Source organism: Hylobates moloch, unplaced genomic scaffold, assembly GCF_009828535.3.
Source record: "Hylobates moloch isolate HMO894 unplaced genomic scaffold, HMol_V3 SCAFFOLD_23, whole genome shotgun sequence".
NCBI classification, from domain to species: Eukaryota; Metazoa; Chordata; class Mammalia; order Primates; family Hylobatidae; genus Hylobates; species Hylobates moloch.
The window spans coordinates 28446150-28471318 of NW_026652298.1; the positions used below are offsets into that span (position 1 = coordinate 28446150).

Genomic DNA, 25169 nt, shown 5'->3' on the forward strand with positions numbered 1-25169 from the left:
ATAATAATGTTCAAATTTTCAAATATAGAAGAATGTCTCACTGCTAGAATCTTTAAGATCAGATAGAGTCAATCTATCATCCAAATATATATTACTGTCAGGAGAGAAAAGACCTGATAAACATCAGATAATCAATTATTTATTTTTATGAACAGAATCTAAGCATGCAGCTCAGATATGTTCAATTCCTGCCAAGTTTGACTCTGACTATCCTGGATGGATAAAGACATGGGATCCAAATGGACCAAGCAGAGGGCATAAACCAAGCACGATGGCTTACTAACAAATTAAGGTACATTGTTATTTAACTTGTACACGAGTATCACATTTTTTGACCTTTAAAATAAGGTATAACCAAGAAATGAAAAATTTAGTTTGATACCCATGTACAAATTAAATAACAATTACCAAATTAAATAACAACGTACCTTAACTTGTTGGTGTAAAAATTTCTTTAGTGTTTTTTCTAAAGTGGATTCATGATAGGAAAATATTTGTTAAATTAACAATGGACTAAGTTTGATTATTATTATTATTATTTTGAGATGGAGTCTCGCTCTGTCGCCAGGCTGGAGTGCAGTGGCACAGTCTTGGCTCACTGCAACCTCCGCCTCCCAGGTTCAAGTGATTCTCCTGCCTCAGCCTCCCAAGTAGTTGGGACTAAAGGCGTTGCCACCACGCCCAGCTCATTTTTTGTATTTTTAGTAGAGAGGAGGTTTCACCGTGTTAGCCAGGATGGTCCCGATCTCCTGACCTCATGATCTGCCCGCCTCGGCCTCCCAAAGTGCTGGGATTACAGGAGTGAGCCACCGCACCCGGCCGATTATTTTTTAAGATTCCAAAATGCTGTCTAAAAGAACAGCTTTATGTATACACTATGTAGGTACCTACATATCCACAGCTATGTATATGTATGTTTCCCTCACAGACTGATTCTGTAACTTTATAGGTACAGAATTATCTGATTTTTTATCAGAAATTTGTAGCCTGATATAAAAGCAGTACCATGGCATGGAATCTTATCTAACAAATTTAATAATGAGCAGGAGAAGTATCTGGATGACTGTATAGTTTATTGTCTAAACCAGAACACTTGTGGAAAAAGAAAAGATACACTATTTATAATCACTGCAGGACAACAGGTAGATACTGGGACTGTCCTGAACAAACTGGGATATATAACTACATGCCTTTTTTGTAAAATCATCTACAAAATATTAAACATTTTAACAAGACACATGGGATATCTATATTTAGATATGGTTACTAAAAGGATATCGAAAACAATGAAGTGACTTACTAACCAGGGGGATAATCAACAGAAATTTAGTGTGAAACATGTTAGGTTACAATTTTATTTTTCTAGGGATATAACATTCTATTAAAAGATTGTGTGGGATTTAAAAAAAATCACCATGGACTAAATCAGAAAACCTTTAAGCATAGAGGAACAGAATATATAAAATTAGTTTTATGTATCAATATTTCATAGTCAATTGACTTTTTTGAAGAATCAGAGAAATAAGAAGTTAATTTTTTCCTTTTTTATAATCGCCATGCATCATTGCCAGTGACATACACTCAGAGTTTAAAAGACAGAAACTTATTCTACCAGAATATGACAAAAAGGCTGCCAAGAATTTCTAAAAGGTCAGCATTTTCTGGATCTCCAATTCAATACTAGACATTTATGTATCTGTAATAATATTAATCTATAATGAAGAAGTAGACATTTATATATCTGCAATATTAATCTATAATAAAAAAATTAGTTACAATAAAAATTCCTGGAACTGATGTCTTACCATTTCCTCAATTCAGAATGTAATTTTAAGACAGAGCAAGTTTCACACTCCTCAGTAATGAAAACTCATCCAAATTATTTTTTATTCCATAAAAGAGATCATAAATTCATGTACAATTATGGAGCATTCTTATGTAAAACTCTTCTACCTGTAGACATCCAAATGCTGTCATTTCAAATTAAAAAAAGTTATTTATTTTCTTCTTGATTATACTTAAAATAAGAGATAATCACTTACTATATAACTGCAAAAGTGAGTGATGCTTATATGCCAATCCACATATTTTACTATAAATTATTACTTTCCAGTAAACCAAAGAAGCTATGTTTTTAAATGACCTCTGATTTTATTCTTAAATAACAGCAAATTCCTATCAACAACATTGCAAATATTAAAATAACTTGCATTCTTTAAAATTACAACATAATAAACTGTGCTGAAAAGGAAAAAGAGTACCTTGTCAAAAGGTTTTCCAATAGCATTTTCTAAAGATAAATCTTCCACTTCAAGCGATGGGTTATGGCATTTTAGTTCCTTTAGACACGCATTTAAAATGTCCAGTATAGCAGTCTGTATAGCAAGCATGGCAGGTGTCATAGAAACGTGGATTTCTACAACTTCAGGTTTGTGCTGTTCTAAAAATGAGTTTACTGCTACATGGAACCTAAAGAGACAAATATTTTTCAACAATTTTCTAGACTTCAGCAGCTATATATTTCTGGTCTTGGTTTAACACCCCATTTTTATAAATGCTACAAACAACACGAAAAGCAAAACAACAAACAAGTGAAAAGCAAAACAACGTTTTCAAAAACACTTTGAACCTCAATGAATAGAAGCATTGTATTATTCAGATAAGGTAAGGGTCAGCAAACTACCGTCTGGGCCAAATCCTGTACCTGTTCCTATAGTCTCTTTGCAATGCAGTCACACCCATTACTTATGTAAGCAGTCTATACTTGCTTTTGGGCAATAACAGAGTTGAGTAATTGTCACAGTCTATATAGCCTGCAAAGCCCAAAATATTTACTACCTAGCCATTTACATGAAGAGTTTGTTGACTCCTAAAACAAGGTATAATCAAGAAAGTTAAAAATACTATAACTACTCTTTTTTTTTTTTGACATGGAGTTTCGTTCGTTGCCCAGGCTGGAGTGCAATGGTGTGATCTCGGCTCACTGCAACCTCTGCCTCCTGGGTTCAAGTGATTCTCCTGCCTCAGACTCCCAAGTAGCTGGGGCTACAGGCATGTGCCAACATGCCTGGCTAATTTTTGTATTTTTAGTAGAGACGGGGTTTCACCATGTTGACCAAGCTAGTCTCGAACTCTTGACCTCAGGTGATCCGCCTGCCTTGGCTTCCTAAAGTGCTGGGATTACAGGCGTGAGCCACTGCACCTGGTGTACAACTACTCTTAAAATAACATATATCATAACCAAAATACATGGTAGCATAGGTTGCAAAAATGTTTGAAAACTGAAACCTAAATGTTATTCCTAGAAATTAACAAAACTTCTTCAAAACCTTTGTGCTTCATTTCCCTGTTGAGTAATTTTCAAAGCAGAAGTGGTAATCTTAGCCAATAAATCTGCAGTACACCTAAAGCTGTTGTATATGTGGGTCTATAGATCCCTGGGAGTTTCACTAAATGTATAAGAAAGAATAAAGTGGCTGTCTTGGATGGACCAGCAGAAAAGTAACCATCAAATTGCTCTCGACTTAAATAAAATCACAAACTTGGTGAATACAAATTTATAGCTGGATGTGTTTGTTATAAACCTGACTAGGTTCTATCAAACAAAATTACAATGAATTTTACATTATATTACATCAAAGTGCAACTAAGTTACAGTAGATCTCGCAAAAAAAGACGACAAATAATGTCACCATTATTTGTCACATAGTGTTCTTTACCTTGGCCACAGATACAGTTTCCTCACAAAAAGATTTCTCATCACTCTTTCCACATGACAAAAACCAGTATCAAAGGCAACAGCATTGTCTGTGAAAGCTTTAATAAAACCACGTTTGTTTTTCTGGCGAAAGAGGCGCAAGATGAATGCTTCTTGACATGACTCAATTATTCTGTGGGCTCTATACACCAAGATGCCTGAGGGGGAGAAACGTAATTTAAACTACAGAACAGGTAGGTAATTTTTATGCTCATTTCCATTCATTCATCACATTTTTCTCAAGTACCTACATGAGAATGAACAAGCACCATTCTAGACTGGGCATATAGCCACGCACAGAATAGACATAAATCCCTGTCCTCAAGGAATTGACTATAAACAATATAAATACGTAAAATATTTAGGATATTACAAGTGCTGAGAAGAAAAAATGAATCAGAGAAGGAGGAGAGGGAGTATGTATGAGGGGTGGTCTCACCAAGGTGATATCTGAATAAAGGCTGGATGGAGCCTTGTGACCATCTGCGCCAAGAGAGTTCCAGGCTGCCAGGCTGAGGGGACAGTGAGGGCACAGGTCCTGGGGTGGGGTGTTTCTGGCATGTTAGAGGAAGAATTTCTAAAAGCAAAGTAGGTCATGAATTTTTTTTTTTAATATATGAATCAGATGTGGACTACACAAAATAGCCACGTTTTAGAAGTCTTGGCAACATCTACATCACCTATTAGATGAATTCAATTTTCAGAATCAGAAGATAGTCAATTCAGAGGCAAATTAGTCCATTTAAAACAAAAACCTTCAATTGACATACTTAATACGTGTCTTTGGGGGTGTGCATGATTATAACACCTCAGAATCTCAAAAATAAGAACAATTATACATGCTTTGTTATTTATGAAATCAGACTACCGACCCAGCTCTTTCATATATATTGTGTCATCTGATGCCGTGTGATCAGTGCTAAGTTAGGGAGAAACATGAGATGACATAAAGGCATACAGACATCCTTTCCAGACCAAAACCTCAATTACTCCATGACGAGTCTGCCTTTCAGACCTAAATCAAGCTGGTTACCTTACATATATTTGGGATAATGCTACTTGCATGCTTTTGATCCAGTTCTCATATCTGGAAGGGTACGGACAATGATACTAACAGTGATTTATGACCCTTCTAATAGTTCAATAAACTAAACTCAGATTTTCCTATTTTAATGTTTAAGTTTTGGACAGAGGTGGACGGAGATAAATTTACTCTAGCTCAGCAAATTATCTTCCAAATATAGTAAAAATTAATAGTGTTATTTAGGAATTTATAGACAAAGCATTTTCAATAATCCCCCACTACATGTACATAACTAATTTACCACTCAGAAAATATTCTGTACCTACTTGGTGGGTTTTCCCAAAGACTCTAAGAGGCCACATTTTGTTAGCCTGGATTGAAATATTACATAGAGTCAAGAATAATAAAAATGAAGTTCCAAAGAAAAGGAGAAACTCAATTTAAGAAAATGTTGTGCTCAAAAAGTTGTCTTTATTTTGGCTGGAACCCAGGAGGAAGAAGAGAACTAATACTACATCCCAGGTAACTGGATTGGGTGTTCCTATAGATTTTTATTTCATTTAATTGTCATGATAATTCCATGCGGTAGGTATCATGATGAGACCAAGAAAGCAACGTAACCAAGGTCATCCAGCAAGCAAGTGCGAGGCCGAAGGTTCCACATCATGTGTAAAATCGTGTTATTCCTATTTAGTCACACCAACTCAAGACACCCCTTTTTCAAAAAATAAAAATAAAAATAATAGAAGCACGTTAGGTTTTTGGGAGGAGTTTTCGCTCCACAAAAGCCTACTTTAGTTTTTTTTGTTCCTATGACATTTTGTACCTCATACTGTACTATAACTACTTCTTTACTTGTCTCCTCCACTAAACTGCCCGAGAACAGGAACATCGTAACACCAACAGGCAGAGATCACAGAGATCACAGAATGCTGACTATGTGCCATGATACCAAGTATTTCACATATAAGCATTTAATTTCACCCTGACAATCCTAGGAGGAAGGTACTATCTTTATCACCAACGTACAGGTGAGTAAGCTGAGGCATAGAGAAATTAAGAAACTTGCCTAAAAATACACAGCTGGTGCAAGATGAAGAGAACTCAAACCCAGAGGCAGTCTAACTCACGAGTTCACCATACCGTCCCATTCATCTGTCTATCTTCAGCACCCTTCCTGCCAAACAAGGGACCCTTAGTGAGTTAAATATTTGTTGAATGAATATAAAGTGGGGGCACAGCACTGCGTACACAAATCTGAAGTGTAACTGAAAAATACATATATATTTCCCAGAAAGTGTGTTCTTAGTTCTGTCTGGAGATGTCAGGGTCAGTTTTGGCTATGAAAGCATCCTCCTGTCCTGTTCTTTTCAAAGTACAACCTCACCAGATATTTATATAGTTCTCCCACGTGTTAGGAGTTCTGGTTAGCAGGGACTCCCAGGGTGGGGTGTGGTGGTAATAATGGGTGGTGACAGGTGAAGAAGTTGGGGCTGGGGGATTCAGCCTTTCCAGAGGGTTACCTGCACTTCACGCACTGCCCTTTGGTCAGTCCTGGGGGATGATCCCAGGGGATGAAAGAATTCAAAAGAATTCATTTTTGGCATTCATTTACATTCCACTCAGCCAAGCATCAGTAACAGCTCCAGCTTCATTATTGGCTGGGCTTTGATCAGAAAGGAGGAGGGAATTTGGCATTTTTCACTAGGAGCTACAGATAAGCCAGACTTCAACGTTGCATAGATTCACATTGCTCTCTGCCTGATTAGGTTGCACTGTAACTGAAAGTCACAGGATATTACTGACACCTAGTGGTAGTTTCAAACACACACAAAAAAATTTTTTTAAATCAATTTAAAAAATAAAGTAAAACCAAGCTTATAAGAAAGCAGCGAACAGTAAAAGACTGGTGTATCAAGATTTCTGGTTATAAAAGGCCAATTTTATTTGGTATCAATTACTAAGGGTTTGTTGTTATGTTACCAGGCACTATACTAAGCAATTATTTTATTAACTTAATCCTTATAATAACTTTAGGAGGCACTGTTTTCTTAATGAGAAAACTGGGGTTAATGAAAATGAAGAAGCTTGGTTTGTAAGCAGGGTGTTAGCATTCAAAATCAGGTGAGCATACGATACTGTTTATAACAATTATAAAAGTTATAAAAGAGTAACCAAACTTCTTCAATCGGTTTACCATTGAAGCATTCACTCACACATTTATTTATCAAATTTTTCTTGAGGGTCATCTAGGTTCAGGGCAATATGACAGATACGGCGGGAAGTACGATTATGAATTTCAGAGTCTCTCTGCCTCCAGAAGTTCACTAATGATCACAGTACTATATCCATCCATCATTCACCCACAGATAGGTCTTTAGTGCCTACCATGTACCAGTTATTTAGCCTGGGATGAACAACTTGTTCCTTGTGCTTAAGCTTATCTTGTGAGTGAGACAGAAAAACACATACATATAATGTAGTGTTGTGAGCACTATGACTGGGGAGAAATAGAGTGTAATATGTGAGGGCACAGAGGCACAGCCCCTACATTAGCTTTGGGGACACCAGAAAAGGTTTTTGAAAGGATAACGAAAATGAATTTCTTTTCTATTTAATTCTAGTTAAAATAATTTTTCCTCAAAATAAGCAAGCAACTACTTGATTTAATTTCAAATAATGCCACAAAAAATCTTAAAGAGGAAAACTAAATATTTTAGGAAATGTACAAAGATTATTTATAAACATTTCAAATCTGATTAAGTTCTAAAAGCAAATGCTAACGAATTGCAGGTATTTAGTGAATAAGAGCTTAGAAAACAAGGAAAAGTTCATTTAACATTTAGTCACTTATTCAGGCCACAGATATTTATTGAGCATCTACAATGTGTCAGATATCATGCTGAAAGTTGGAAGCATAATGTTGAGCAAAAGGATCCAGTAGTGCCCACTAGAAGGTTCTAGTAGAGTGTTTAGCAGAGGAGACAGACAAAAATAAAAATGTACAAAATACCCTCTCCGGTCCATGCCTCCAAGATGACAAAGAAAACAAAGGACAACGGTCGCGCCAAAAGGGGCTGCGGCCATGTGTAGCCCATTTGCTGCACGAACTCTATCTGATGTGTGCCCAAGGACAAAGCCATTAAGAAATTCGTCATTCAAAACATAGTGGAGGCCACAGCAGTCAGGGACACTTCTGAAGCGAGCGTCTTTGACGCCTACGTGCTTCCCAAGATGTATGTGAAGCTACATTACTGTGTGAGTTGTGCAATTCACAACAAAGTAGTCAGGAATCGATCCTGTGAAGGCTTCAAGGACCGAACACCCCACCCCGATTTAGACCTGTGGGTGCTGCCCCACGACCCCTGCCAAAGGTGATGTAGGGAGCTGAGTCCTTCAAGACTGAAGACAGACTATTCTCTGGAGAAAAATACGATGGAAATTGTACTAAAAAAAAAAAGTACAAATTTACATACAAATAATAAGATTTCAAATTCTTACCAGTAATTAAATCTGAAGGTATCCTGTCAGTCAAGAAGTCAACCACAAGTATCCTACTTGTTGCAAATATAACACCACCTTGTGTGTAAACTTCATAGCGACTGTTGTTTGTGATTTCATTTGTTACACGGCGAGGGAGGTGTTCAACTCCTTCTATCTTCAGCTGATTGATAAAATACTCCTAAATCAAATCAAACTTGATTAGTAGGCTATTTAATACAGGGCAGTTTCTAATAGGTTACAGATATTTAAAATAATGTATCTTTCTCTGAGATAATGAACTTAATAATGAATATACACACTAAGTTACTTCTTTACAGTAACTTCAACCAACCAGTCTACATTTAATGAGGTTTTCTTTTTTTCTTTGAGACGGAGTCTCGCTCTGTCGCCCAGGCTGGAGTGCAGTGGCGCAATCTCGGCTCACTGCAAGCTCCGCCTCCCAGATTCACGCCATTCACCTGCCTCAGCCTCTCCGAGTAGCTGGCACTACAGGCACCCGCCACCACGCCCGGCTAACTTTTTGTATTTATAGTAGAGACAGGGTTTCATCGTGGTCTCGATATCCTGACCTCGTGATCCGCCCGCCTCGGCGTCCCAAAGTGCTGGGATTACAAGCGTGAGCCACCGCGCCCGGCAATGAGGTTTTCTTGTTTTGGGGTTTACACTAAGGAATAATTGCACTTCAGTCATTATCAGCACTCAACTACAATAACATATGCACACACACACAAAACCTCAAACTTTTTAAAGCTTGGATTAAAAGATTTCTGCTACCTAGAAAATACTTCCCACCAAAGCCAAGTTTGTAGCCAAGCACATTCTATGAGACGATAACAAGCGAATCCTTTCCCCAGACAATGTTATAGACTATCAGGTCTGTGCTGATCCATCCTAGAGGGACTTCATGTCACTGGGTCCCTTGGCTTGGTTTATTTATATCCCCAGTTTAAAACCATCTTTACTAGGCCCTGTGTGTTGCCTTAGGCCCTATGCCAAGCACTGAGGATACCTAGATGAGTCAAACACGGTGCCTGCCCTCAGAGAGACTGTGGTCACTCTTCTCAGCTGACATTTTTCTTCTGGCCACCTGATCTATCTAGGGGATCATCAGACTTGTCAGACCAAGCTGTGTCCCCTCTCAACACCCCCTAGCCCCAGGTGTAGCCCCATTCCATCTTTCTCAGTGTTCTCCATTCTCCTTAACTGTAGTTAACCTGTGCCAACATCCTCAGCGTTTAGCTCCAATCCCTTTCTGACCCTATGGCCCTCTTAACACAGCCTTGGTGAATGCCCCATTTCCTGGTCCCTCCTTTTCCCTATTGGGTTTTTCCAGTCTCAGCATCTCCTTTCATGTCTCCCCATCACCCTCAGAGACCCTTCCATCCTCATCACTGTTCCCTTTCAGGGACCTTCCTTCTGCCCCCAGAAACTCCCTTAATGGCCAACTTCAGGACTCTCCCCTTATTCCTATCCAGATCCTCCATCCAACATCTCCCCTTCCCCTGCAGGGACCTCTGATCCTCTCCTACCACTCAGAGCCCCTTCACCTTTCAGCGCCCTTGCACTCATGTCAGGGACCTGCATCCTTCTGGGGACCCCTCCCGTCCCTCTTAGTGTTGTCAGGGAATTGCATCCTTCTCGGGAACCCTTCCATCATTCTCACTGTGCCTGCACAGTGTCACGGACCCGCATCCCCTGGGGACCCCTCCCAGTTCTCCTTGAACTCTGGTCAAAGACTTGCATCCTTCTTAGGACCCCTCCCTTCCCTCTCAGAGTCCCCGCACAGTGTCAGGGACTGGTATTCCTCTTAGTATTCTTCAACTCCTGCCAGGGACCTGCAGCCTTCTCGTTGCCCCTCCAATTCTTCTCAATGTCCCCGCACAGTGTGAGCGACCGGTATCCTCCTCGCGACCCCTTACATACGTCTGTGTTCCCGCAGTGTGAGGGACCTGCATCCCCCTGGGGACCCCTGCCATCCTTCTTTGCGTCATCGCGTAGTGTCAGGGGCCTGAATCCCCGTCAGAGCCCCTCCATCCCTGTCAGAGGCCTCGCATCCGCTCAGGAAGCCCTCAACACTCTCGGACTCCCCTCATTCCCGCGCCAGCGCGGCCGCACCTCCTCGGCCGGCTGCGTGTTGAGCACAAGCACCAGGCAGGCTGGGTGGCAGTGCAGCTGGAGAAAGTGATAGAGGAGCCGATCCGCGCCGAGCCCGCGGGCGCACACCACTAGCCCGTCAGTGTCCAGCAGTTCCAGCACCAGCTGCCGCTCGTACTCCAGCAGCGGCGCCATGGCAGTCCGTCGAGCCGGCAGCCCTGCTCCATGGAAGCTCTTCCGGGTCGCAGCCGAACGCAGCCGAACGAAGCCGACTCCGAGACGAGAATAGGCCGAACTTAACCGAAGAGAGCCGAGTCCAAGAGGACGACAGCCAGCCGAACGTAGCCGAGGATAGCCGAGACTGAGACGATCGTGGGCCGAACGCAGCCGAAGAGGAGGCGAGGCCAGGACAGGAGCACTCTCAGAAAGCCGAAGAGAGCCGAGCCTGAGAAGGCAAGCGTCGGCCGAACTCAGCCGAAGAAGAGCCGAGTGGAGCCGAAGATTCAGGGTCACCTCGAGGAGCTGGCGCTCCCTAGCGGTGTAGCTTGCACATGTCAGGCTCCATCCAGGTCTCTTTTGAGGTTCCACTTCCCCTGGCACCCTACCTTCAAGCTGCCAAAAAGCAAGGGAAGGAGAAGTAAGCCTAAGGAGCTTAATCCCCTGATATAGGCAGTTGAAAAAGTTAGTGGTCAATATTCCAAATGCGCCTAGAGTTAGTAGCACCTGTTTCCTAGGGTGGTTTTTGGCTCTTCCTTTTGCGATTAGTCCCCACCCCTCTTTTAATTTTTTTTTCTTTCCCGAGACAGGGTGTTGATATGTTGCCCAGGCTGGAGTGCAGTGGCTGTGGAATAAGCAGAATCATTTACTAACTTCAGACCTCTGTTTGCCTCCCAAAGACTTCAATACAAAAACTATTTTTAAAAATCCCTCCTTCCACTGGAGGAACACCTCCCGCAGTGTTTGTTCTATACCTAGAAATGCCTGGGCATCTCCTGGGCATTCCGTCCCTGGAAACTCTAGTTAGAAAGCTGGAGTAATATGGAGGGACACTTATTAGGGGAGACCTTTAACCTTTGAGCTGTGCAATCTCGTATTCTAAATATAGACCAGATAAGATTCTTTGTCAACCTTGCCAAATGTCAGAAGTTCTAATTCTAGATTTTACATATCAGTTTATCAATCGGGGATGTGTTTGGCTGCATGTAATAGAGGTTTAGACACTGTAGCTTTTCTTCATGTGACAAGAAGTCCAGAGCTAAGAAGTCCAAACAGGTACAGTGAGTTCTGCTATAACAGGACATAGGCACTCAAAATGACAGCATTATGCAAAATTGCACAATAAAAACCTCAAGCTTGGCTGGGCACAGTGGCTCATGCCTGTAATCCTGGCACTTTGGGAGGCCAAGTTGGGTGGATCACCTGAGATCAGGAGTTGGAGACCAGCCTGGCCAACATGGTGAAACCCCATCTCTACCCAAAATACAAACATTAGCTGGGTGTGGTGGTGGCACCTGTACTCCCAGCTACTCGGGAGGCTGAGGCAGGAGAATCACTTGAACCTGGGAGGCGGAGCTTGCAGTGAGCTGAGATAGCACCACTACACTCCAACCTGGGCAACAGAACGAGACTCTGTTTAAAAACAAAAACAAAAAACAAAAACGGAAACAAAAAACCTTCAGGCTTAAGGGAAAAATGAGATTGGGGCACAAGACTCAAAAATTTCATCAGGGACACATTAACAAAAGAAGTCCAGGTCACCAGAGGCTGGGAAGGGTAGTGAGAGGGGTTGTGGTGTGGGGGGAAGTAGGAATGGTTAATGGATACAAAATAAAAATGGAAAGAATGAATGAGACCTAGTATTCGATAGCACAGCTGTTGGGCTGTGTCCTTTGTTGTGGAGATAGGAGAGATGTGGTCCCAGGAAGCATGGAGCTGAGTTTCCAGCAGGAAGATATCAGGAAGGTCAGAGAGGAGGAGAAGATTTTGCTTTGTAAATCCCTAGCTTTTTCAACTTAGATGGAAATGCCAGCATTGCCAACCCGTGAGTTTAAACTCTAAGTTCAGAAATGTCACTCTTCTCTGAACTTTGCTGGAAACTTCATGGCTGGTGGGTAGACAAATCAGGACACAGACTCTGGCCTATGCGATGCTGAAATCCTCAGCTGTGCATTGACACTTTTCCATTCTCTCTGAAGAGAACCCAGTAGGCAGAGATGGGGTGATGTCTAAAAAGAGATGGACTGGAGATCATATTTAACGTGGCCTAGTGATAAATCAAGTGTCTACTCGGGAAACAATAAATTGAGGCTTTATGGTGACATAGTCAAAACAGATGTATTCAAAGCAAAACAAAACAGTAGCAGAAAAATAAAATTAGGAAGTTATGGTTGACTTTGCCTCTGAAACAAGTCCCAAGAATGGACTCTTCAAGGTGCCTCATCGTTCTTATTCTGATGGGGAAGGAAGTGCCCCTCTGGTCTTCTTTCTCTCCCTTCCTCCTGCTGCTTTTTCACTGAGATGATGCTTTTGCTGTCACCTTTTGGTGACAAATGTGCACCCTGTGGGCACTGAATTTATTCAGCTAATCTACCTAGGAAGGATTACAAATGAAGAACAAGGGTAAGATCTATGAAACACTTGTAAAAGGAAAAAAAGTAGCTTTAGAATGATGTTGGCATGCCATCTCCTCTAGCTAGAATCCAAAAAGGAACTGGAAGGAGACAAATTCATTTCTGGTTACTACACATTTACAAAATGAAGCCAAAGGCTGGGAGGAAGAAAACACGGAAGGACACTACCTGAATAGTAATTATGGACAAGTACATGTGAGCCAAATACATTGGCTGTAACTACGTAATGTTTGACATTAAGCTGGCATTCCTTTCATATCTGTCTCCTACATAGGAAGACCAGAAGTAGAGGATGGGTGGGCCTAGGAGATAAGACCGTGCAAAAAGTAATTCTTAAAACAAGCATAGCCAAATGAAGGATGTTCTTTCAGCTAAGAGACTTGACATTCAAGAGGTGATGGAGGGATAAGAAACGCAAACAGCTGTTATGTATTGGGCTGTTGACAATAAATCTTGATCCAAGCCAATAAAAATTTGCTGTATCAGTGTGGGAAGGCTTCTGCTGTTCTCTGCTTGGGAGGAGGTTTCTCAGAATGGGGAGAAGGAAGAAAGGAGCTCAGGGTGTGATACAAAGCTGCTGCACCTACTGTTTCTCTACACTGATGTATGTTGAAAGGCAATGATGGAGGTGAGGAGAGATGTCCCCAGCCCAAGGCAAACCAGTTCCATCACAGCTATTCTTCCATTTATTTTTATTTTTTAACTTTTATTTTAGGTTCAGGGGTACATGTGTAGGTTTGTTAATACAGGCAAACTCGTGTCATGGAGGCTTGGGATATAGACCATTTTTGCCACCCAGGTACTAAGCATAATACCCAGTAGTTACTTTTCCCAATCCTCTCTCTCCTGCAACCCTCATCCCTCAAGTACGCTCCAGTGTCTATTGTTCTCCTCTTTGTACCCATGGGTTTTCTTTATTTAGCTCCCACTTAAATGTGAGAACATGCGGCATTTGGTTTTCTTTTCCTGAATTAGTTTGCTAAAGATAATGGCCCCAATTCCATCCATGTTCCTGCAAAGGACATGATCTCATTCTTTTTTTATGGCTGCATAGTATTCCATTGTGTATATGTACCACATTTTCCTTATTCAGTGTACAACCAATGGGCATTTAGGTAGATTCCATGTCTTTGCTACTGTGAATAGAGCTGTGATGAACAAAGGTTTAATATTCAGAATATATAAGGAACTTAAATAAATTCATAAGCAAAAGACAAACCACCCTATTTAAAATGGGCAAAGCACATGAGCAGACACTTTTCAAAAGAAGACATACGTGTAGCCAAGAAACATACAAAAATGCTCAATATCACTAATCATTAGAGAAATGCAAATTAAAACCACAGTGAGATACCATTTCACACTAATCAGAATGGCTATTACTAAAAAGTTAAAAAATAACCTACGCTGTCGACGTTGTGGAGAAAACAGAATGCTTATACACTGCTGGTGGGAGTGTAAATTAGTTCAGCCGTTGTGGACAGCAGTGCGGTGATTCCTTAAAGAACTAAAAACAGCTATTCTTTGTTAGGTATCCATTACATGCTGAGCACTTTACTGATGGTATTATCCCTAATCATCACAATATCTGTAAAACTTAGGTAACATTATTCTTATTTTTAAAATAAATTTTAGGATAGTTTTAGATTTACAAAGAAGTTGCAAAGATAGTGCAGAGAGTTCCAGTATTCCCGTCATCCTGTTTTCTCCATCGCCAACAACTTCTACTGCCGTAGTACATGTGTTGAAACTAAGCAATTGACATTGTTAGGTTGCTGTTGACTAAATCCTACAATTTGTTTGGATTTCACCAGTTTTTCCATTGATATCCTCCATCTGCTCCAGGGTCCCAGCCGTGGCATCACTCTGCATGCAATCATCATGCTCCCCAGTCTTGTCTGGTCTGTGACAGTCTCTCAGTCTTTCCCTTTTATTCATATCTTTGACAGTCTTGAAAAGCACTCATTATCTTTATTTTACCAGATCTAGAGATTAAACCTTGGGGAGATAAGTGACTTGTCCAAGTTCAGGCAGATTATGGAGGCAGTGCGGGATTTCTGCTAAGTCAATTTCAAGTCTGTTTCTCAGACTTCAGGGTGAGATCATCAGACTCACCAGGTGGGCTTATGGGGAGTCAGATTGCTGGACTCACTCCCCAGAGTTCCAGATTCAGTTGCCTGATATGGTTTGGCTCTGTGTCCCCACCCAAATCTCAGGTTGAATTGTAATCCCCCAGTGTTGGAGGTGGGGCCTGGTAGGAGGTGACTGGCTCATGGAGGTGGTTTTTAATATTTTAGTGCCATTCCCCTAATGCTGTCTCGTGATAGAGTTCCCATGAGATGTGGTTGTTTAAAAGTGTGTAGCACTTCCCCCTTTGCGCGCTGTCTCTCTCTCTATCTCTCTCTCCTGTCACCATGTGAAGATGTACTTGCTTCCCCTTTGCCTTATGCCATGATTGTAAGTTTCCTGAGGCCTCCCCAGCCATACTCCTGTACAGCTTGCAGAACTGTGAGTTAACTAAACCTCTTTTCTTTATAAACTACCCAGTCTCAGGTAGGTCTGTATAACAATATGAAATGGACTACTACAGTTGCTCTGGAGTGAAGCCCAGAATTTGCATCTCTCTCTTTTTTTTTTTTTTTGTTTTTTTTTGAGATGGAGTCTTGTTTTGTTGCCCAGGCTGGAGTGCAGTGGCGTCATCTTGGCTCACTGCAGCTTCTGCCTCCCAGGTTCAAGTGATTCTCATGCCTCAGGCTCCGGAGTAGCTGGGACTACAGCACCCGCCACCATGCCCAGCTAATTTTTCTATTTTTAGTAGACGTGGGGTTTTGCAGTCTCTACTAAAAATACAAAATCGCTGTATATTTACAACAATTTTGGCCAGACTGGTCTCAAACTCCTGACCTCGAGTGATCCACCCACCTTGGCCTCCCAATGTGTTGGGATTACAGGCGTGAGCCACCCTGCCCAGTCTGGAATTTGCATTTCTAGCAAGTTCTCCTAGGCACTGGTGCTGCTGCTGCTTCCGGTCTGGGGACCACATTTTGAGAACCATTGTATTAAGCCAAGTCCCACAGTGGAGTTATTTTTAGATGAAAAAGATCCATTTGAGCTGTTTACCCAGATCAAATTAATTAGGTACTTGTCAAATCTCCCCATTTCACTTTCTGAAGTGTAAAAATGAAATTAACCTCTGACACGACTTTCGTTTTATTCCTCCCTCTCTCCCATGTTTTGAGCATTACTGAACCAGGAACAAAGGAGTGCAGTAAAAGGACATTTCTTACCCTGAGCCTGGAAAGGGCATTGCATTTGCAGCCTGGCAGAGTCTGATTTCACCCCATTCCATCCCATCTGACTTCATGTGAGTATTTTGGTCTTAATGCCCTCATCTGAAACATGTTAACAATTTCCTATCCTAGACATCAAGCTGATGCAGTTATTAAAAAAGGAGATAGATGAAACAAAGAGAAACTCATGTATCCCCTTGGAAGGAGAATTTTTTCTTCTTTCTTCTTGAGAAAATTCCTATAGCACTGATTCAAACTTTTTTCTTCCTTCCCTGCTTTTTTTTTCTTTTAAAAATGCTACCACAAAGCTGACATATGCTAAAAGCAAAATCTGGAGTTTGTTAATCATTGATTTGAGAATTATGCCATGAAGGAGAACAGAAAACAGGGTCTCACTAAAGAAGTGTGCTCATTTATTGACCTTAAATAGTCAAAGTTAACCATGATGCCAGTGTAGCAGTGTTCAGCGACCCAGCATCAAATAAAGCCATGGGTAGGAAATTGACATTCCATTGTTAGTTACTTAAAAACAAATTGCTTATATTATTTGTTGTTTCCTGCAGCAGTTTATAAAGTAACAACTCAAATTCATTTTACTTCCTTTAGAAGATCTTGACCCTGGGACTACATTAAATATTTCTTTAAAAGGACTGGAGGGAGAATAAAATAAAAATATACAGCTTCCCAGTGTTATCTGAAAAGTTCCTGCAGATTTTCTGAAACGCTTGAAGAATTCATAACCTTAGGCACTCCCCTATTAATAATTAATATTATTTGCAAGTTCGCTTCCTATTTCATGTTTTGATTAGAAGCTCAGTCTGACTTTGAAGTCATGCCCAGTTCACAATAAAATATGAAGCTGTTGTTGCTTCATTTGCTATCCGACACATCTCTGCTTGTTAATCATTTAAAACACTTCCAAACAATCACAGGTTTTCTAAAGCAAAGAACAAATCGTCATGCACACAGGTCTCAGGGCAGAGACAGCATTCTCTGTGTGTTAGCATATTTAATTATCCCATTTTGGGGGAGATAATCCATTTTAATTTTCTTACACCCTGTTCCCCTGCTTTATTATTTTCTTTACTTCAAAGATCAACTTGACAACTGTTTTTCTTCAAAACAAGGTTTATGGTATTCCTCCGAATGTGTCTGATTTCATGGCCTTCTGGGTTACTTTCATGTATTATGAATTTCTCATTAGCAGTGTTTATTAGATGGAAACTTACAACTCCTTGCAGTGTTATTCTGTGGAATTCTGCTGGGTTTTTTTAGAAGAGAAAAAAGTATTAACGTTTTCAGAGGAAGCTGAGGAATAGTTTGCTATTAGTTTGCAGCGGTCCCCAACTCATATTCATTCTCTCCCTCCCTCTTCAAAATCCTAAATACATTGATGAGAATAGGGTTTGAGCACAGAGGTCTTTTCTCTAGACTTAGAATAGGGGGCCTTGCAAAGATGCCTAGGCTTCTGGGCTGACACCAAAGCAGCAGGGGAGCTAGCAGATTTGGAACAGGAATTGCATTTGGCTGCAAGTAACAAACTACTGTCTCATAAAAGTGTGGCTTAAGCAGTTTATGAAGTGGCCTAAACAAACACAAAGAAGTCCAGAGGCAGGCAGTCTAGAGCTGGTGTGCCAGGAACACAAAGTTATGAGGGACTTCTGGCTGTTAGTATCTCCATCCTCACTTTATGGCTTCCAAGCTCAAGGTCACCTCATAGTCCAGTACAGCTACCAGTGCACCAGCCATCACATCTGCATTCTTTTCAGCAGGAAGGTTGAAAGGGTGCTTTTCCCAGCCCAAGCAACTGCAACTCCTTTTGAAAGATCTATCTTAGAAGTCACCTGTAACATATTTATTTGAATGTCACTAGGCAGAACTTAGTCATATGGCCATATCTACCTGAAACAGAGACTAAGAAGTTTAGCCATTTTGTAATGGAGTTGTGTTACTAAGGAGGAAGGGGAGATGAATACTGGGAGACACTAGCAGTGCCTGTCAAAGGTCTGGAGAGGATAGGGACAGAAGCAAGATGAGGTTCATGTGTGCTCAGTGGCTCAGTTATCATGGGCCCTTCATCCTCCTTGATGCAATGGGACAATGTAAAGCCAATAGAACCTTATCACAGCCATCCGAGGGGGCAGGGAAGCACCTGAATCCTTCAGACCGTAGGAATGAGGCTTGAAATAGAAATTAAACAGAGTCATGGAAAATAAGAAAGCTTTGGTTTCTGAAACACTAGTTTATGGATTGAGAGTTGTAGTCATTAGGGATAGAGTATCTAAAAGTTCAAGCTTTGATTAAAATATATATTATATATTTTTTATATATATTTTATATATGTAATATATATTATATAATATATATTATATATAATATATATTATATATATGTAATATATTATTATATATATATACATATAATATATATATGTATTTTAGTTAAGCAGTTTACAAAATGGCCTAAACAAACACAAAGAAGTCCAGAAGCAGGCAGTCTAGAGCTGGTGTGCCAGGAACACAGTTTTCAGGGACTTGATTAATTTTCTTGTTGTAAAAATGCAACATGGAGGAAGGCTTGAGCAGCATTTTTCTAAAATGATCCATTAATTGCTGAGGACAGGGCTGATCCTTTTATCTCTGCAGAGTATCTGGCAAACATAGGCACTTCATGTATATTTGTTAAATAAAAGCATAAATGATAGTCATCTAAGAGATTTTGTCCCCTGTATTTTCGTATCTATTTGTGTGCTTCTGTATTAGTTAGAACTCCTTCAGTTCCAAGTAATAGAAATTGAAGTCAAAATGCTTAAGATAAAATCATAATTTATTGGCTCTTATAATTTAAACAATGGGCTTCAGGCATGGCTTGATCTAGGGGTTCAGTGATCTCATCAGAACAAAGTCTTGTGTTCTTCACTGAACTTTTATATATATTAATTCTATTTTCAGATAGACTATTCCCTCATGGTGGCAGAATGACTGTTAGCAGCTCCATGAAAACTTATCTGTTTAGCTTTGAGTATAGTGGGTAAGAACAGCTTTTCTCAGGCACCAGCAAAAACTATCCCTCATTGAAGTCTCTATTGGCCTTGATTGTTCTAATTTGGGATCAGGACCCGGCTCAGAATCCATCATTAGGATGTGGCAATCTAATTGGCCAGGCTTTGAGACTCATGCCCACTGTGTCAGTCAGGATTCAGTCAGGAGACAGAATACCATACCAGTTATTTTAATAGGAATAATTTAATAGAGGTAGGCCAAATCTAGTCCACTGCCTATTTTTTGTAAATGAAGTTTTATTGGAACACAGCTACAACCATACATTTAAGCACTGTTTATGGTTGATTCCGTGCTAAAATAGCAGAGTAGAGTAGTTGCAACAGAGAGACGGTGTGACCTGCAGGTCCTAAATATTTACTATCTGCCCCTTTACAGAAAAAGTTTACTGACTCCTTATTGGATATAGGAAAGTGACAGTGACATATTGAAGCCCTGAAAAGAAATAAGGAAACAGTAAGATATCATGAAGGAATACGCGGCAGGAAGCTGTCTCTAGGGCAGAAAGAACAAAGAGAAAAGATTGGAATTATTCAAACTTAAAAGTCTGGAGAAGAGGCCCCACAGAGTTGAAACTTCAGACCTCCAAGGAAGGAATAATTTGGTGCTGGTTTTGGTGACGTTGAGGGGGTTCCATTAGGCTGGTCCCGTGAGTATTGAAAACGCTGCAAATTGTGATCAACTGCTGTCTCTGGAATAAACTATCACTGCTGAGGCAAAAGAGCATTGCTGGGGGTGACGGTGATGAGAGAATAGGAAGCAACCATAAGAAAACAACTTCCTTTTCCAGCCTCCTGATTTTCTCAGTGTAGAGTCTCATGGGAGCAGCTGTGAAGGGCAAATACGGGTGCATCACCAAGCGGAGCATGGATGTGTGGGTTTGAAGCTGAAATAGTTCAAAAACTGACACAATCCACTCATTAGCTACTCAGTCTTCATCCACACTCTTCTATGCATATTTGAATTTCAGCCAAGATCACAACTCTAGGCTTCCACCTGACAATATACAGCTGTCTTTCATTCCAGTGAAGACACTCACCCTCTGCCCACAGTAAGAAGATTGAAAGTCTCAATAGTCATCGTAAGCTCATTACCCTCCCAAATCAGTCATGGTCTCAGCAGAATATTCTGTTACTTGGTGACTAAATTGTAAATTTCACTGCTACTAACAAGACTTGTGTAAGATATTGGGGGAAAAATTAGCACACTTAGCACACACACACACATACACACACATACACACTCCTTGAGAAAAGAAGTTGTTCATAGTTGCCACAATCTTTGCTTCTATAACTGGTCACAAGTATGCAGTTGATATTACAAGTTTCTTCTACAACCAGCCTATGCTATGTTTGTTCTCAGCCAATACCTCAGCTGGAAGGGTTCATTACCTAGCAGTGAAATCCAAGCTTTCATTTCTGAAGGATTGGGCTTCTCAATGATCCTGTCTTTGTGTGTGTGTGTGTGTGTGTGTGTGTGTGTGTGTGGTGATTGTAGCTTTCCATGGAAGTACTGAGAGGGACTCCAGAGAACTCTGGTCCAGACACAAGCCTTCTTGCTCTTATGGTGTCATAGCAACCCTATTTCCTCCTGATGACCGGTTTCAATCTCCCCAGCCAGTAGAGGTGCATTCTTCTTTGCTTGTTAGTTCAGTAGCATAAGAAGTTGGTCCGTGATGGGCAGGTCTATGTAAACCCGCCCCCAAAGTCTGATGGAGCTGAAAGGCTGAAGGAAAAGGCTTAAAAATTCAGTTTCTTCGTAAGAAACATTTAATAGGGACTTATGAACAGAAGCCATGTCTGTGTCTTGGGCAGTGGCAACACAAGATGGTGGATCCCTGCGCCCTTACTGCCCCAGACCCAGGGCTTCTGTACCATAGGGAAAGGGTGGTTCAGAAGGGACAGGCAGGACAACTGAGGTATGAGAGCATCAGGTTTGTTGATCTAAGGCTAGAATTTATAGTAAGTGCATGCTGTTACATAAGGAGCAAGAGATAAACTGGAAATCTTAGAGGACTTTTGGGAGCTGGAATTAATCAGAAGTTAACACAGTTGATTAGCATCCAAGGTGGAACTGCTTTGGCCTCCACAGAAGTAAAAAATGTTTGGGTGGTAATTTCATCTTCTAATTCAATGGAATCATTCTTGTGTCCCCTGGTGCAAGCATTTCCCCCTTTAGGACTAAGATCTCTAAAGCAGCAGAGCTTAAAGTTGCCAGGATGGGAAGCAAAAAATAATCCTCCAAGTGGGTCATTGGATGTCATAGTGAGAGGAGCCAAACCCACTTCCACCCTTTGATTCCTGGCCCCACATAATCCGAAGTTAAAACCAGGTACTGTGGTGGCTCACCTGATTTTTGATTCTTGTGATGGTGCTTTTTGTGTGTGGTTAGTTGTTAAAATTTGGTGTTCTTTTGGGGGTAAGGGAAGGGCGAATGGTGCAGGCTTCCATTGGCCATCTTGCTTGCCCCCTCCCATGTAATCTGGCTGTAGGATAAGCAGCATGAGAAATTGGCTGCTGAATCAAAGCAGAGATTGCATCCTGTAGCTAGAACTCCATCCTTTCTGGGTGCTGTCTTCTCAAAGGCTTTGTAATGAAGCCTTCAGTAAACTATTCCTCCATTCTGTTAGGCCAGCTCCTCCTAGATGATTGAGTGTATGGCAGAGCCAGTGAATTCCATGATTCTGAGCCAAATGATGCATTTACATTTTGTAAGAGGCATTTCTTGTTCAGGAGCAACGTAGGGGCAATGTTGTGACATTGAATAAAGCATTCGTTGAATTCATAAATGGTGGTGCTAGCAAAAGCATTATGGAGATAGAAGATGAACCTACATACACAACATGTGTCTGTTTCAGTGAGGATGAATCTCTGCCCCTGCTGTGATGGAAGGGGTCCAACAATTCCTCAGGTTTCCTGTGATGGAAGGGGTCATTCTGCCACTGGTGGTTGGCTGGTCTCCCCAGGGAATGATGCAATGGTGAGCTTCAGTGTTGGTCCCTGCTGCTGGTATATTTGGTACCTGGTTAGACTTGGTTGGGGAAAGTCCATGTTGTTGAAGCCACGCATGGCCTCCATCTCTGCCACCCAGGGCAGTTTGCATGTGGATCCAAGCACTGGGATGGCTGGCGAGAAAAGCTGACCAACATCTATAGAGTTGCCACATAGATTATTAAATCTCTACTAAAAATACAAAAAAAAAAAAAAATTAGCTGGGCGTGGTGGCGGGCTCCCGTAGTCCCAGCTACTCGGGAGGCTGAGGCAGGAGAATGGCATGAACTCGGGAGGTGGAGATTACAGTGAGCCGAGATTGCACCACTGCACTCCAGCCTGGGCGACAGAATGAGACTCCGTCTCAAAAAATAAATAAATAAATAAATAAAATAAAATAAAATAAAATAAAATTTCTGTTACAGGGTTTGGGAAAATTATTTGGGGAAATACCTGCGAAATACTTAATCTAGTGTCAGGCACATCATAAGCCTTATATATATGCAAAGCTAATATTATTTTTTGTGCATATTTATATGTCATTTTGTGTGTGTGTGTTAAACAGTAGTTTTGTAGTATCTTCATATAAAAACCAGACTGTAAAAATCTTTCCTGGACACACACATCTACACACTCATACATATATACATTTTTGTGAGTGGGATCTTTTTACATTGTTGGTTTATGAAGTAGCTATTGATTTCTGTGTATTTATCTTATATTTAGCCATCTTACAGAACTCAGATTCTAGTATTTGTTAAGCTAATTATCTTGGTTTTCCTTGTTGTTCAATCATATTGTCTGTACACAGTTTATTTCCTTTTCAAACTATTATTTGTGAACTACCTTGAACTTGAATTTTTTGGGAGGATAATATTTATCCTTGGAATCTAAGCCACATATTATAAATAGACAGTTTGATGGGGCAGCAACCCACTTTAAATTACCTTTGCAGTTGAGTAGGATGGTAATTGAGATGATTGCATAGGCCATTTGGAAGTTAAAAGTTGGATTTTTAATCTGCTAGGTAGAATAGAAAACTGGTTCTTACGTGTGTGATTCAATTTAATGGGCTGTTTATATGATCTCCACGTTCCACATGTGAAACCATGCATTAATTTCATCTTGAACTGAGGAAAGGTCAGAGAAGTTTAAATACACACCTCTTCTTCTCTTGCCTTACTGTTGATTTGGAATGTAAAGTGGATCTTGATTTCTAGGAATGCAGATTGACACTCACTAAACATTACATATGTTTAAACTAAAGAGAAGCACACAGAGGGCATCTGGTACAGTTCCTGACACTTCCACATCTATAAATCACAGGAAGCAAAATTATACAACAAACATAGCTTTCCCTCCCCTGGCTTTTATTTTTTGTTTTTATTTTTAGAGATGGGGTCTCCCTCTGTAGCCCAAGCTGGAGTGCAGTGGTGTGATCGTGCCTCACTGCAGCCTCAACCTCCTGGGTTCAGGGGATTCTCCCATCTCAGCCTCCTGAATAGTTGGGACTAGATGGGGTCTCCCTCTGTAGCTGAAGTTGGAGTGCAGTGGTGTGATCATGGCTCACTGCAGCCTCAACCTCCTGGGCTCAGAGGATCCTCCCATCTCAGCCTCCTGAGTAGTTGGGACTACAGGTATGCACCACCATACCTGGCTAATTTTTTATTTTTGTAGGGGTCTCGCTATGTTGCCCAGGCTGGTCTTGGGCAACATACCCTCCTACCTTCTTGACCTCCCATAGTGCTAAGATTGCAGGCGTGTGCCGTGGTGTCTGACGTATCTCCTATCTTTTAAAGGCATATATCCAAGTGGCCAGTATTTTCAATTTAAGTTCTTACCATGGCTTTCCAGGCCTACAAGGTCTGCCTCCTGTCTCCACCTTCCTGTCATTTTCCTCCATCTCTCTTCACTTCAACCCTAAGACCTTGGTTTTCCTTAAGCCTTTTCACTGGCTGCTCCTTCTGCCTGGAATGCTCTTCTCTTCATAGTCACGTGACTCTCTCCTTGGCTTCTTCTCATTCTTTGCCCAAATGGCTGCTCATCGGAATTCAGGACTTCCATGACCACCTTCAGTTATCATTCCCTGGCTTATCAACTACTCTCTATTCTCTTCTGCTGTTCATTTTTTCTGTATAGTCTTTATCACTAGCTGACATATTTTATATCGATTTGTTCATATGTTTATTCTTGCTTTCCTACCTCCTTTCCACACACAATGGTATGTTAGCTCTATGAGGGTAAGGGCTGCTCATGCCTTACTCTCTCCTCTATCTCCTGTGCCTGGAATATTGCCTGGTACATAGTGGGTGGTTAATACATATTTTCTAAGTTCATTAATGCACAAATGTTCCAAGCGGTAAGCACATTATTTGCGATGATGAGCAATGAAATGATCAGGCTTGATTTAGCAGAATCAGACACCAGATGCTGATATTTCCTGGTGCACAAAGAGATGCTGTTTTTGAATTGTTTGTGTGGCTTTTGAGTCCACCAAGAGAAGGTCTGGAACATAAGAATAGCTGTAATTTTAAGTGATAAAAAATAGGTTTGAGTTCTGCTCTTTGTGTCTTATGTCCTTGAAACAGTGACTAGCTGGGTCCTGGTTTTCTCATGGTGAGTGGCAGAAGTGCAAAACAGTGAGCAAAAATACCTATTGCCTCTGGAAGCCTCTGCTGGAAATTGGCACGTTGTCATTTACACTCAAATTCCACTGGCCAAAGCAGGTCATATAGCCAAGCCAGTATCAGTAGGATTCCCCAATATACCCTACCCACTCTTGTGTGAGATATTGTCCTGTCAATGGGTGTGAATGTATAAT

General features: G+C 41.0%; 1 protein-coding gene across 3 annotated transcripts in view; it reads right to left on the reverse strand.

Moving 5' to 3' along the window:
- Positions 1 to 10712, reverse strand: part of ERCC4 (ERCC excision repair 4, endonuclease catalytic subunit) — a 32546-nt gene extending 21834 nt beyond the window's left edge. Inside the window, exons 1-5 of one of the 3 annotated variants that reach the window (XM_032144857.2) lie at positions 10401 to 10712; positions 8283 to 8463; positions 4197 to 4334; positions 3720 to 3915; positions 2262 to 2469 (exon numbers count right to left, since the gene is read on the reverse strand). In XM_032144857.2, the coding sequence (XP_032000748.1) occupies positions 2262 to 2469; positions 3720 to 3915; positions 4197 to 4334; positions 8283 to 8463; positions 10401 to 10574 (897 nt within the window). In that variant the 5' untranslated portion in view covers positions 10575 to 10712. Of the gene's footprint in view, positions 1 to 2261; positions 2470 to 3719; positions 3916 to 4196; positions 4335 to 8282; positions 8464 to 10208; positions 10305 to 10400 lie in introns of those variants that run through there. The other 2 variants (XM_058434027.1, XM_032144858.2) reach the window with 2 other exon arrangements.
- Between the last annotated feature and the right edge of the window lie 14457 nt (positions 10713 to 25169).